The 13,511-nt window shown below is 45.6% G+C and overlaps 1 protein-coding gene across 2 annotated transcripts in view; it reads right to left on the reverse strand.

Moving 5' to 3' along the window:
• The window catches only part of MTARC2 (mitochondrial amidoxime reducing component 2), a 44,527-nt gene extending 41,471 nt beyond the window's left edge, over positions 1 to 3,056 (reverse strand). For both annotated transcript variants that reach the window (XM_064276889.1, XM_064276888.1), the window contains exon 1: positions 2,770 to 3,056. In XM_064276889.1, coding sequence (XP_064132959.1) covers positions 2,770 to 3,041 — 272 coding nt within the window. In that variant the 5' untranslated portion in view covers positions 3,042 to 3,056. The remainder of the gene's footprint in view (positions 1 to 2,769) is intronic.
• Positions 3,057 to 13,511: the final 10,455 nt, after the last annotated feature.

A 13,511-nucleotide genomic window follows, 5' to 3' on the forward strand; every position in this document is an offset into this window, starting at 1 on the left:
GGCCCTGAGCAACCAAGAGTAACGTGAAGAAGGAGCCCGAGACAGCTTAAAAATCTCACTTCTCCAGTAACAAATGGCCTGGGGAGCAGGAAAGACTGAGCCTGCAAGTGGGGAGAGCACAGAACCCCCCACAGGGAGGATAAGAGCACAAGAGCTGGGCAGGGAATGACATACTGGATAATAAAATTAAGAAAATTCATTTCCCAAAGGAAAATAAAGGGCTAGTGTCAGAAAGGGTTTGGGGATTTATAAACAACACAGTCACGAATGGCTGCTAAGGACAGCAGGCTTTTCAAGATCAGGGAGAGCAGCCAGGCCCTCCCAGGACCTGAGCAGGAGCAGCCAATGCCAGCATTGTGTCAGCTGGACTTTAACCACCCTCAAAGCACAGGGTGCTTCACCTAAGGATTCACAAATACATTACGAGCTAACAAAATACCTCCAGAAAGTTGAGGCACAGAGCACCGACGAAGGAAAATCCTAGCTTCTTAAGAGGCGTTCCAAAAATACTGACTCAGAATAGACGCAAAGACAACTTTTCCAGCATTCAGAGGTTCAAACCCACTCAGTGGTACTGTGGGGGAAAGGCCTGGTGATCTGTTTCCGTAAAGATTAAAAACAAAACCAAACCTGTTCCCAGCTAGTCAATTCTGGCTTATAGAGACCCCATGTGTTTACAGCCAAGAAAGCCCTACGGAGCACAGTTCCACTCTGTGACACACGCAGTCGCCATGAATAGGAATCAACTCAATGGCAACGGTTTGGCTTAGGAATATTTGTAGGTTTTTTATTGTCCTCTCGGGTTGAGAGAACAACAGGAGTCATTCGGCAGAGCTCTTTGGAGTGCACAGGTTTGCTTTCAAATGTCAATCATCTTTTGGTAAATAAAATCTAGGTTACCACACCAAATCAAACCCTTTGCCGTTGAGTCGATTCCAACTCATATCAACCCTATAGGACAGAGTAGAGTTGTCCCATAGGGTTTCCAAGGAGCAGCTGGTGGATTCGAACTGCTGAGCTTTTGGTTAGCAACTGAGCTCTTAACCACTGTGCCACCAGGGCTCCAAATCTAGGTTAATCGGGTCTTAGAAATCACAGGGTTCCACCTCTTTATTTTGCAAATGAGAGAAAGGAGGCTCAAAGGGGCAAGTCACTTTGCCCAAGTTCTCCTGATCCTCACTGCAATCCTCACACTTCTATTTCACATTCTGGATGCACAGAAAGAGTGTGCCTATTGTACTCACACAGCCCAGAGCTGAAATCCCTCCAGCACATAGAGATTTGTGATCTTGGGTGAGATCCCACATCTCAGTATCCTTCCTGACGCCGGTTCTTTATTTGCAAAATGAGATAACACCTAGCTCACAAGATTGTTACAAAGTTAATTAAGATATCCAGTCCCTGGGTGGTGTGAATGATTAACGTGCTTGGCTGCTAATGGAAAGGCTGGAGGTTTGAGTCCACCCGGAAGTGCCTCGGAAGAAAGTCCTGCTGATCTAAAAAAAAAAAAATTTTTTTTTATCTACTTCTGAAAAAATCAGTCATTAAAAACCCTGTGGCTTGTGTCTAGTTCTCCCCGACACACACGGTGTTGTCATGAATCAGAAGCTATATATATATTTTTTAAACTCTCCAGAATTGGAAATCTGGTGGGGGAAAATGGGAAATCTCCTATAAGTTACATCACCTGTACTTCCCTAAAACAAGGTGGGATTGGTTTCCCAGAGCACTGGCCAACTGACGTTTCTTTAAGAAGTCAGCCATCTTCAGAGACAGCACTTATGTGTGGAACCTGGAGTGAACTCAGGGCAGCAGATGGCCTCTGCTAGAAGGTTCCTTAAATGACCAACTTGCAAATCTCCTTCCCACTAGACACAAGACCCCAGCTATACAGCATCCCAGCCAGGTAAGAAGCCATCTTAAACCTAATGAACCAAAGCAGGCGGCCTAGTTCTCTCTTGATTACTCTTTCTAGGGTTTAGCATTGTTCACTGTCAAGAGAGCCCTCCTGATACACAGCTGCATAGTTCTGGGCCAGTGATAACGTGTACGCATGCTCACCTCTGGGACAAGTACTATGGCACCTCTCCTTTCTGGAGGGCTCAGAACAAAATTTCTAATTGCCAGGCCCTGTGTTGGGTTGGGACTTTACGCACAGCTCTTAGCTGAGGACCACTCTGCCTCTGGGGGCAAGTGTCACCCTCGTGGCCCTGCCAGAGCAGCTCTCTCCCACTGACATTCCCCGCCGCCCCCTCACCCCCACCCCCACCCCAGCAGAAGACTTCACGCATCAAAGTGAGTCAGGTCTCGCAGGCAAGACCCCAAGGATGGGGAAACTGCGAAGAACAAGCCTCAGCAAGGCCAACGGCAGCGTACCTGAACAACAGTTTCTGCATTGCCCCATCCCGCCACTAGGGCCACTGGCGTTTAACTGTCTACCATCGTGCTACAGAGACAGAATAAGAAACTTTAGAGCTCACAGGAGTCTTGGAGATAACCAGATCAGACCCCCTTCTTTTACAGAAAAGGGGCCTCCCACTCAGATAACGCAGGAGCCTGTCCAAGGGTAGGGCCCTACCTACCTTTCCAAATCTGAACCAGACGTGAACTTGAACTTCCCAGCTAAAGGCTCAAAGACAGAGGCTCCAACGGTCAGCCAAGGTTAACTCAGGTCCCAAACCTCTACTTTCTTATGGGAAACAGACCCCACCTCCTCCACCCCCACCCATAACTGGGCCCGCGCTGCCCACCGGCCCGGGCCGGCCGTACCTGTCCCGTAGGTGGCCGCTGCGCAGCCCCATGGACGTGCACTCGGCCGCGCTCACCGACACCCCCTTGCAGGACTTGACCGGGTAGATCCACAGCTGAGCCACGGTGCCCACCTGCTGCAGCCGCCGGCGCCGCCAGGGTCGCGCGCGGAGCCAGGCCACGGCCCCCAGTGCCACGGCGGCCAGTCCCAGCGCGGCGAGCCCGAGCCACCCGGGCCGGGGCTGCGCGGGGAGGCCGAGGCGGGCCAGCGCCGAGGAGCCGGCGGGGCCCATGGCCAAGCGCTGCGGGACGCGGGGCCTGAGCTCGGGCAAAGGAGGACGTGGAGGCGCAGAAGGCTTCCGGCGGACGGGAGGAGCCACAGCCGGCCCGCTGCGCGACCCGCCACCTTTTGCCGGCCACTTACACGCAGGGAGGGAGTGCCTAAAGGCGGTACCAAGGGCACCGCGATGGTGGGGCGGAGCCAGCAGCGCTGAGGTCTCTGGGCGCCCCTGGGGGCGATCCAGCCGGCTCAAAGCCATCGGGCTAACAGCCAATTTCTCTACAGTGTTCGCTTTCACTTTGCTTTTCCCTCTTCCCTGTCCCCTGCAAGGCGGCGGTCCCCCACGCAATGTGACCCTTCATCTGCCCTCCCACCCCTGGTCTCTGTAGCCCCCTCTTCTCCTCTAATATCACACACTTAGCTGCTTGACCAGGGCACACAGAACCGTGAAGGTGGGCTGCAGAATCCAAGATTTCAAAAATGTTTGGGAACTACTTTTTCTGACAGACCACTCCCTTCAAGCTATTTTGGGAAGAGTTGATTTTTCTTAGGCATACAAGTTTAAGATTCCAGGTCTTTCTGTAGCTGAATGAGGGTTCTCGTCCTGTTCTATTCCTATTCTATTAGTCGATGGAAATAAGACAAATGCCAGGCCACCAGTTGCAAGGGAAACAGAAAGTGGCAATTTATTGTTTTCCAGAACAAGGAACAACTGGGGTCTAACAGTGGAAAGACCATGTGCTCCTGTCCTAGGGGAGCTTGGAGCTTTTATGCCCTCCAGTCCCCAAGCGGCAGGGACTGGTGCCCAAAATCTGACACTGCAATCACTCACATGTCCTATTTGGAGATCCAGGTGCTGAGTCATGTTGAAAAGGATGGGACATTTCACTCTACCAATGGGTTTGGGTGCCACTGTGTGCTGGAGAACATCTTGTTCTCCCGCAGTGTTCATGTCTGGGGCCAAGTTCAGGGCCACAGCTCTTCAGGTCCTTCACATGCTCCAAGATCCTGGTTTGTGCATGTGAGGAATTCCAGTGACAAACTCAATCCATAGTTTGGGCCCCAGCGAGGTTGGGCCAAGTGAGTTAGAAGCCAAGGCTTGGTGGGCTGCAAGGAAGGGGAGAACTGTGGTGGAGCAGGGGAAGCCTCTGCGATGGCTTCAGCTCATTTGTTTTTTAAAAGATTGTTTCTTAATAAATTGTGCACAGTTCTAGGAGAGCATAGGGAGGCAGCCAGTGGGCCATCTCCAAAATCCACATGGGCCACCTCTGCAGAAGAGGCCCACCCTGTGGGAAGAGAATAGACTGGGGAGGGAAGGAGAAACAAAAAAACAAAGCTCTTTGCACACCTTGGGTATGAAAAGTGAGTGAAAACCAGGCTGAATTTCCCTGGAAGCAGACGTAGTTTGTAACCCCAGACCTGGGAGAACCAAGCTCTTGGACAGCCACACACCCCAATCTCTTCGGTCCCCATACACCCTGTCATACTCAGTGGCCAAGACATATTGTCTTTGTTCCTTTTTTTTTTTTTTAATTTTTGTTGTTGTTGAGAATATACACAGCAGAACAAAAAGCAGTTCAACAATTTCTACATGTACAACTCAGTGATACCGATTGTTGTCGCTGTGTGCCTTCGATTTGATTCTGACTCATAGATGACCCTGTAGGCAGAGTAGAACTGCCCCACAGGATTTCTTTGGCTGTAATCTTTGCAGACACAGTGGCTGCAACAATGGGCTCAAACATAGCAACAATTCTGAGGATGGCACAGGCCAGGCAGTGTTTCGTTCTATTGTACATAGAGTGAGTCACATGAGTCGGAACCAACTCCACAGTACCTAACAACAATCTTTATGGAAGCACACTGCCACATCTTTCTCTCATGGAGGGGCTGGTGGGTTCGAACCACTGACCTTTCAGTTAGCAGCCTAGTGCTTAACCACTGTGCCACCAGGGCTGCTTTGATTATTGATTACATTCTTCCAGTTGTATAACCATTCACACCCTTGTTTTCTGAATGGTTCGTCCCCCATTAACATAAACTCATTGCCCCTTAAATTTGCTATCTAATCTTTCTAGTCAATTTGATCCTATATAGATAGTTCTTCAAAAAAGCTCGGTGTTCAAGGCTAACACTGTTTACTAAATAAGCTCAATTATTGTTTGATTTAAAGAAGACTTCAGGGGTTGTTTTTGGTTTAAGGTTTGAAGCATGGTTTCCTGAATGAAGTGTGTGCTCCCGATCCACTTTTCATCTCAGGACTCTTGAGGGACATCAGAGCCTCCCTCCCCATAAACCTGCTGTCAAAGTGAGATGCTTGGAAGCCCATCTCCCTCGCTGTCCATGAGCTCCCAGGCAGGGAAAATGTCTCATCTGGGTATCCTTCAATAAGTATTTATTGATCATCCACTGTGCTTTCCCTAGATTGGGGATGCAAAGCTGAGAAGAAGCTGGCCCTCTGTGAAGGAGCCTACAGAGCAGTGGGGAGACCGAGGCACAGGGTAATACCAGGGAATAGTTGTGGTCAAGAGGCAGTAGACACAATACCATTATCACATCCAAGAAATCTGAAATTACTATTACAGTCTATGAGTCGGAATCAGCTCGACAGCACTGGGTTTGGTTTTGGTGATATTCAAACCAGGAAACCCTGGTGGCACCGTGGTTAAGTGCTACAGCTGCTGACCAAAGGGTCGGCAGTTCAAATCTACCAGGTGCTCCTTGGAAACTCTATGGGGCAGTTCTACTCTGTCCTGTAGGGTCTCTATGGGTCGGAATTGACTCAATCGCACTGGGTTTGGTTTTTGTTTTTTTTTTTGTTTTTATATTCAAATTGATCTTAATCATGACAAAACAGTTTTTATACACTTTTTTTAAAAATCTGGGACTAATCAAGGACCATGCATTACAGTCGGTTGTCATGCCTCTTTAAAAAAAACAAAACAAAAAACCCGTTGCCGTAGAGTCGATTCCAACTCCTAGCGACCCTATAGGACAGAGTAGAACTGCCCCATAGGGTTTCCAAGGAGCATCTGGTGAATTTGAACTGCTGACCTTTTGGTTAGCAGACATAGCTCTTAACCACTATGCCACCAGGGTTTCCAAAGCAAATCCATTGCCATGGAGCGGATTCTGACTCAGAGACTCATGTCTCTTTAGTCTCCTTCCATCTAGAATAACACCCTCCCTCCCCCGCCCCAGCTTTTCAGTCTTTCATGATGCTGGAGTTTTTTAAGGATTCCAGGGCAATTATCTTGTAAAATATTCCACACTTCAGATTAGTCTGGTTGTTTCCTCATGCTTAGATTCAGCTTAAACATTTAGCAAAAATAACATATAGACGATGTTTTGCACTTTTCGTTGCATCGTATCAGGAGACATCTAACATCAGTTTGTTCAATTATGTTCTTGTTGTGTGCCGTCAAGTCGATTCTGACTCACAGCGACCCTATAGGACAGAGTAGGACTGTCCCATAGGGTTTCCAAGGAGCGACTGGTGGATTCGAACTGCTGACCTTTTGGTTAGCAGCCTGAGCTCTTAACCACTGCGCCACCAGATGCTAACATTGGTCGTGTATTTAAGGTGCTGTCCATTGCAATTAAGAAGCAGTAGGTGGAAATAGCAGGTTAGTTCAAAAGGTAAAGAATGACACTTTTGAATACTGTGCTTTTTAAAAAAATTATATGAGACCAAAGGGACAACAGCTACTCTAAAGCGTGAATGAGAAGTTTGGGGGGCAGTGAGACTAAGTTAGCGGGAAGGGAATATCTAGAACGAAAATAATGAGAATGCTGACATGATGTGAAGAATGTAACCAATGTCACTGAACAGTATGTGTAGAAATTGTTGAACGGGAACCTGTTGTGCTGGGTATATGTTCACCAAAAAGACAATAAAATCTTTTTTTAAAAAAAGCAGTATGTGGATTAATATTTTAAGATTATCAGAATATTCTCTATTCCAAACAGCTTTCACTTAATGGCTTTAGTATCCATTAGCCTCCTTGCCTGTAAAAATTATCACACTGGTGGACGTAAAACAGTTTTTTAAAAATATTATCACTTCTACACTTACTCCCTGGCATTTTGTCTGTGAAGAAGAGCCTCTCTCCCACGCACCCACATTTATTTTTGGTTCTCTATGGACTCATGGATTATTTTTGTACCATCATAAATATATTTGATGCTCAAAATGTTTGATTAGTAGGAGGCCCTTCAAGATTAATGTCTTCATTAATTTTTGAGTACTTCTTTGCTTTCTGGTGTAAGGTGTTGCAGCTCACCTTTAACTTTCCTTGCCTCAGACTTTGAATCAGACATTTCTTCAAGGAGATCTGGTTTCTTTTATAGTAGAATGGTATTAGAAACCAAGATCTGGGTGCTAGGTGTGCTTGTTGTTCCCAGGGTGTTGTTGCTTCTAGGTCCTCTCAACCAACAGAGCAAGGAAATGTGTCTGTATACTAACCCACGTATACATATATATCTACAAATATTTCTATATGTAATCATCTCTATCTATATTAAGCTAAACATAAGTTCATACCGATGTCTCCAACTGTAATTCAATACCACATGGATCGTTCCAGCCTCCTTTCCTGGCCTGTCTGTGAACTTTTAAACAAATGGTCTGGACGTGTTCGCTAGTAAATTTTGGAGGTCAGAAATTGTTGAATCTGATTTTCCCCTTCAAGAAAACTGCTGCAGTTTGTTCCAGTTTTCTGAACTCAAAGTGTTATGGATTGAATTGTGTCCCCCAAAATGATATGTTGAAGTCCTAACCCTTGTACCTTCGAATATGATCTTGGTTGGAAATTGGGTCTTTGAAGATGCTATCAGTTAGGTTAATATGAGTCATGTTGGATTAGTGTGCGTCCTAATCCTATGAGTTGTGTCCTATAAAAGACGACAAGAGACAAAAAGGCAGAGGACAGAGGAAGGATGCCATGTGGTGCTGCAGCTACAAGCAAAGGATCTCTGGGAACCACCAGAAGCTAGGACAGAGGCGTGGAACAGACTCTCTCAGAGCCCTCAGAAGGAACAACGTGGCCAATACCCTGATTTGGACTTCTAGTCTCCAGAACTGTGAGACGATAAATTTCTGTTCTTTAACGCTGTCTATTTTGTGGTGTTTTGTTACAGCGGCCCTAGACTGAAACTAACAGAAATAGTTACAGACATTTGGGATCAGGAGCACCAAATACATATCAGACGCCTTTGTCCTGCCTTCCAAATTTCCACTGGTGTTGGTACCTGGCCAGGACAGTCCTGGGCTCCTCAGAAGACCGCCAATGACTCCAGCAAGTGCTGGAGCTGGGCACCTAGACATGGCCGTGTACTCCATCCTCGCAGCAACTGAGTCAGCAAACCTACATTTCTCAGTGTTTAATGCCGGGCAGTGAGAAGCTGGACATTCTTTGAATCCTACTGTATAAATTCCATTTTTTGATTTATCACTAACAGTAGTGACATGGCCTTGTTTCCCAAGTGTTAACTACTACAGAGTAACCTGCGGTAGCTTCCAGGCCACAGGCACATTTGGCCTGAATCCAGGAACAGATTATCTGTTTCACACCTGCCTTGACCCCTCACCTCTCCCAGGCTCTTCCATTAGAAGGTGGAGCTTTAGGAGTCTCCTCCCCACTCAGCATCTAGGTACTCTTCCACGAGAAAGTGATGCTGACATTGTTACCTATACTCCACCATCATGGCGCTGTCGTTTCTGAATCCCCAAACTCCAAAGCTTTTTACTCTGAGTGTTAAGACCTTTCCTGCCACAGAAGGTGGCCTTGCTGCTGCTTCAGACTTACCCTTCCTCCACTGAGACCGTAGAATGAGTCCTTCCAGGCTGGGTCTAGACGCTCTTTGGAGAAGTGCTGGCTGTATTGCGTGAATAGCTGCGTTACACTAGCATTCCAAGCAAGGCTGTGAGTGCTCGCTGATCCCCGGCCCCATGGTTTGATGAAAAATTACATTGGGGATGTGAGGCCAGTGGCGATTCAGGGGAAGAACTCCCGCCTTCCATGTGGGAGGCCCAGGTTTGATTTCCAACCAACGCACTTCATGTGTAGCCACAACCAGCTGTTGCCTTGATGCTGAACATGTTTCAGTGGAGCTTCCATACTAATACAAACTGGGAAGAAAGGCCTGATGATCTACGTCCGAAACCAGCCATGAAAACCCCATGGATCACGAGGTTCTGATCTGCAACTGATCAAGGGGATGGCGCAGGGCTGGGCAGTGTTTCCTTCTGTTGTGCGTGGGATTGCCATGAGTGGAAAGAGCTAACGACAACAACAACAATGGATAGAGTAAGTTGGTTTTAATCTTAATGGAAATACAAAACAAACGAAAAACATTATTTTCACCATCCCAAGAGAAAATTGTAATTTGTTTCAATACATATCCAAACATAGATATATCGCTATATAACTTATTTCATTTTTCTGACTCTTGTAACAATTTTTCTCTAGGCAGTTGGTGTTTCGTAGAAGAAAGTGCTGGCCATTCCCCATGGCCCTGTTCTAAAGTCCATCTCAGGAGTGTTTCCTGACTTCATCTAATGGCCTCTCCCAGAGACCAACTTTATCTCCTCACCTCTGAGTTTGGAGCAGGGTGGTGGTGCTAAGTTTGGATCTTGTTGCCTGCTGTCATTGAATGACAAAACTGTAGCCAGTGGGACAGACTGGGACACATACATAAATTATAGACAAAGAGGGAGAAGTATAAATATCTGGATGAGTTATGATCCTGCTAGTGAGGAAAAATTTAAAAAGAAGGCAAAATGGAACAGAGCAGAAAATTGATTATTTGAACTCAGTCAAGAGCTGTGGCAAAATGTTTCTTATCAGTAACGAGAATTAGTTATTATGTACTTTGAACCTCATGAAATAGGGAAGGCAGAATAATGACTTGTGAAATAAAATTATAAGTTTTGCTTTGTGAAAACAGAGTTCTCTTACCCACAACACTAAAGGCCATGTTATTAAATGTTAGAAACCTATGTGCTATATAATCATAAATATGTATATGGTTTTCAGTGCTTATAAGTATGTCTTGAACTATAACTAACTTAGAAGTAGCTTGTCTAGTTTCAGAGGCTGGTGGTGCAGTGGGTAACAGCTCAGCTGCCAGCAAAAAGGCTGGCAGTTCAAATCTACCAGTCGCTCTTTGGAAGTCCTATAGGGCAGTTTTGCTCTGTCCTTTAGGGTTGCTATGAGTCGGAATCAGCTCAACAGGAATGAGTTTCGTCTAGTTTCACATAACTGTATTTAGGTGTTCAGGCTGACTGAAACACTCGAAACTTGTTCTTTCAGAAAACAACCAAAGATTAACAAACGTGCCGTCTGTCCAAGATACCAAAGTTCATGTAATCACGGCTCACTGGTCTTGTGATTGTCTTAGCAAGGTTTCTGTTTTTTTGTTCTTTATAATGTTTGAGCACATAGTGCTCTCTTATGAGATTATGTGTTCTGACATAGTCATCAACCAATCAAAAACTTTTGTTCGAAGTTCCTGATAAAACTGTATATGCAGCACTTTAAACTCTAAATTGGAGCACTGATTTACTTGGTAATTACATACTGCCCAACTTCAAAGTTGTCTATGGAACCTGCACAGCAATCTGTTGTTAATGGTGTCCTGAGTAGTTTATTTCTGACAGCCTTGAAGCTCCCTATTGGCATAAGAGCTTGTACAAGGCTCAACCTGGTAGTCTGGAGTGGAAGAAAAAATCTCTTAGGGTGATGTAGGTTCAGAATCCTCTTTCCCAACCAAAATCTTTGGTCAATTTGCAATATCATTCAGCTGAGAAAATAACTCTAAACTCAATGACATAATAGGAAGATTTAGAATTAACTACAGAGATAATATTTTAATTCTAATTCTTGTATCCCCCATGCCTCTGTCAGTATGAGGTACCGTGGGGGCTCACATGTTGCTGTAATGCTGAAAGCTATGCCACTGGTATTCAAATACCACCAGGGTCACCCATGGTGGACAGGTTTTACCTGAGCTTCCAGGGTAAGACAGACTAGGAAGAAGGATTCGGTGATCTACTTCTGAAAAGAATTAGCCAGTGAAAACCTTATGAGTAGCAGCGGAACATTGTCTGATTTAGTGCTGAAAGACGAGTCCCTCAGGGTGGAAGGCACTCAAAAGATGACGGGAAGAGCTGGCTCCTCAAAGTAGAATCGAACTTAATGACAGGGGTGAAGTCAAGCTTCCTGGACCTTCATTTGCTGAAGTGACTTGACTCAAAATGGGAAGAAACAGCTGCAAACATCCATTAATCATTGGAATGTGGAATGTACAAAGTATGAATCTGGGAAAACTTGAAAAAGTCAAAAATGAAATGGAAAGCAAAAACATCAATATCCTAGGCATTAGTGAGCTGTATTGGCCATTTTGAATTGGACAATCATATGGTCTACTATGCCGGGAATGACAAATTGAAGAGGAATGGTGCTGCACTCATCGTCAAAAAGAACGTTTCAAGATCTGTCTTGAAGTACAACCCTGTCAGTGATAGGATAATATCCATATGCCTGCAAGGAAGACCAGTTAATATGGCCATTATTCAAATTTATGCATCATCCACTAAGGTCAAAGATGAAGAAATTGAAGACTTTCGCCAACTTCTGCAGTCTGAAATTGATCAAACATGCAATCAGGATGCATTGATAATTATTGGTGATTGAAAAACGAAAGTTGGAAACAAAGAAGAAGGACAGTAATTGGAAAATATGGCCTTGTGGTAGAAACTATGCCAGAGATAGCAAGACAGAATTTCTCAAGACCAAAGACTTCTTCATTGCAAATAGTTTTTTTCACCAACATACACAGCAACTATACACGTGGACCTCTCCAGATGGAATACACATGAATCAAATCAACTACATCTGTGGAAAGAGGACAATGGAAAAGCTCAATATCATCAGTCGGAACAAGGCCAGAGGCTGACTGTGGAACAGACTATCAGTTTCTCATATGTAAATTCAAGTTAAAGCTGAACAAAATTAGAACAAGTCCACCAGAGCCAAAGTATGACCTTGAGTATAAAACCAAAAAAAACCCAAACCAGTTGCTGTCGAGTCAATTCCAACTCATAGCAACTCTGAGTATGTCCCACATGAATTTAGAGACCATCTCGAAAATAGATTTGACGTGTTGAATGCGAATAACCGAAGGCCAGACGAGTTGTGGAATGACATCAAGGACATCATACATGAAGAAAGCAAGAGGTCATTAAAAAGACAGGAAAGAAAGAAAAGACCAAAATGGATGTCAGAAAAGACTCTGAAACTTGCTCTTGAACGTCAAGTAGCTCAAGCAAAAGGACGAAATGATGAAGTAAAAGAGGTGAACAGAAGATTTCAAAGGGTGGCTTGAGAAGACACAGTAAAGTATTATAACGATATGTGCAAAGAGCTGGAGATAGAAAACCAAAAGGGAAGAATGCGCTCAGCATTTCTCAAGCTGAAAGAACTGAAGAAAAAAATCAAGCCCCCTGGCCGAAGGCTGGGAAATCCACCTAGGAAATCCCTCCTACAGCCAGAGCAAACGTAAAGGCCCAGACGGGTCAAGCTGAACTCAGGGAGGGAGGGAACTGGGAAGCAACATGGGCGAGGGGGGTGGGGTGGGTGACGGGGTGGCAGCTGAGGCATTGCCTCTCTGGTTATATTTGCTTGCTATGTATTGATGTGTGCTGACCTCCTCTATTAACCAGCAGATGAGTAGTTTTAATAAAAATTATGGGAGGAAAAACTCAAATATGCAGGCCTCGTGGAGAGCAAGTACAGTGGCCCTTAGTGGTTCAGGAGGTGAGCAACTTTCATTCAAGCCCACCTATGTATTGGGCGGTGGTGCTAAGTCTTGAACGGTGACTGACGGAGACATTGGTGGTTCAGCGGTAGAAGTCTCGACTTCCATTTGGGAGTCCAGGGTTCGACTCCCTACCAATGCACCTGGTACACAGCCACAGCCATCTGTCAGTGGCGGCTTGCGTGTTGCTATTATGCTGAACAGGTTTCAACAGAGCTTCCAGGCTAAGATGGACTAGAAAGTAAGACCTGGGGATCTACTTCCGAAAATCAGTCAATGAAAACCCTATGGATCTCAACCAGTGATGGGGATGGCCCAGGGCCATGCAGCGTTTAGTTCTGTTGTGCTTGGGGTCGCCATAAGTCAGGGGCTGACTCAGCAGCAGCTAACAAGTGTTTGAGAAAGACAGAGTCTCTGCTCTCAGGGGGCCAATGGACTACCAAGGATGTTGTTGTTGTTAGGTGCCATCGAGTCGATTTTGACATCAGTAAAGAGGCAATCGAGTTACAGGATGAGGAGGGCTACAGGTGGGAAGGGGAGGGAGCTACAGGAGGGGGCCCCAGTGGGACAGAGAAGCTGAGGCCTGATTGAGGAGAAATATTTTGTTAAATGAAAAAAGGACGGAGGGAGGTGGCGATAGAGAGACAGCATTTTGAGGAGCTGA

This window comes from Loxodonta africana, chromosome 25 (assembly GCF_030014295.1).
Source record: "Loxodonta africana isolate mLoxAfr1 chromosome 25, mLoxAfr1.hap2, whole genome shotgun sequence".
In the NCBI taxonomy this organism is placed as follows: Eukaryota; Metazoa; Chordata; class Mammalia; order Proboscidea; family Elephantidae; genus Loxodonta; species Loxodonta africana.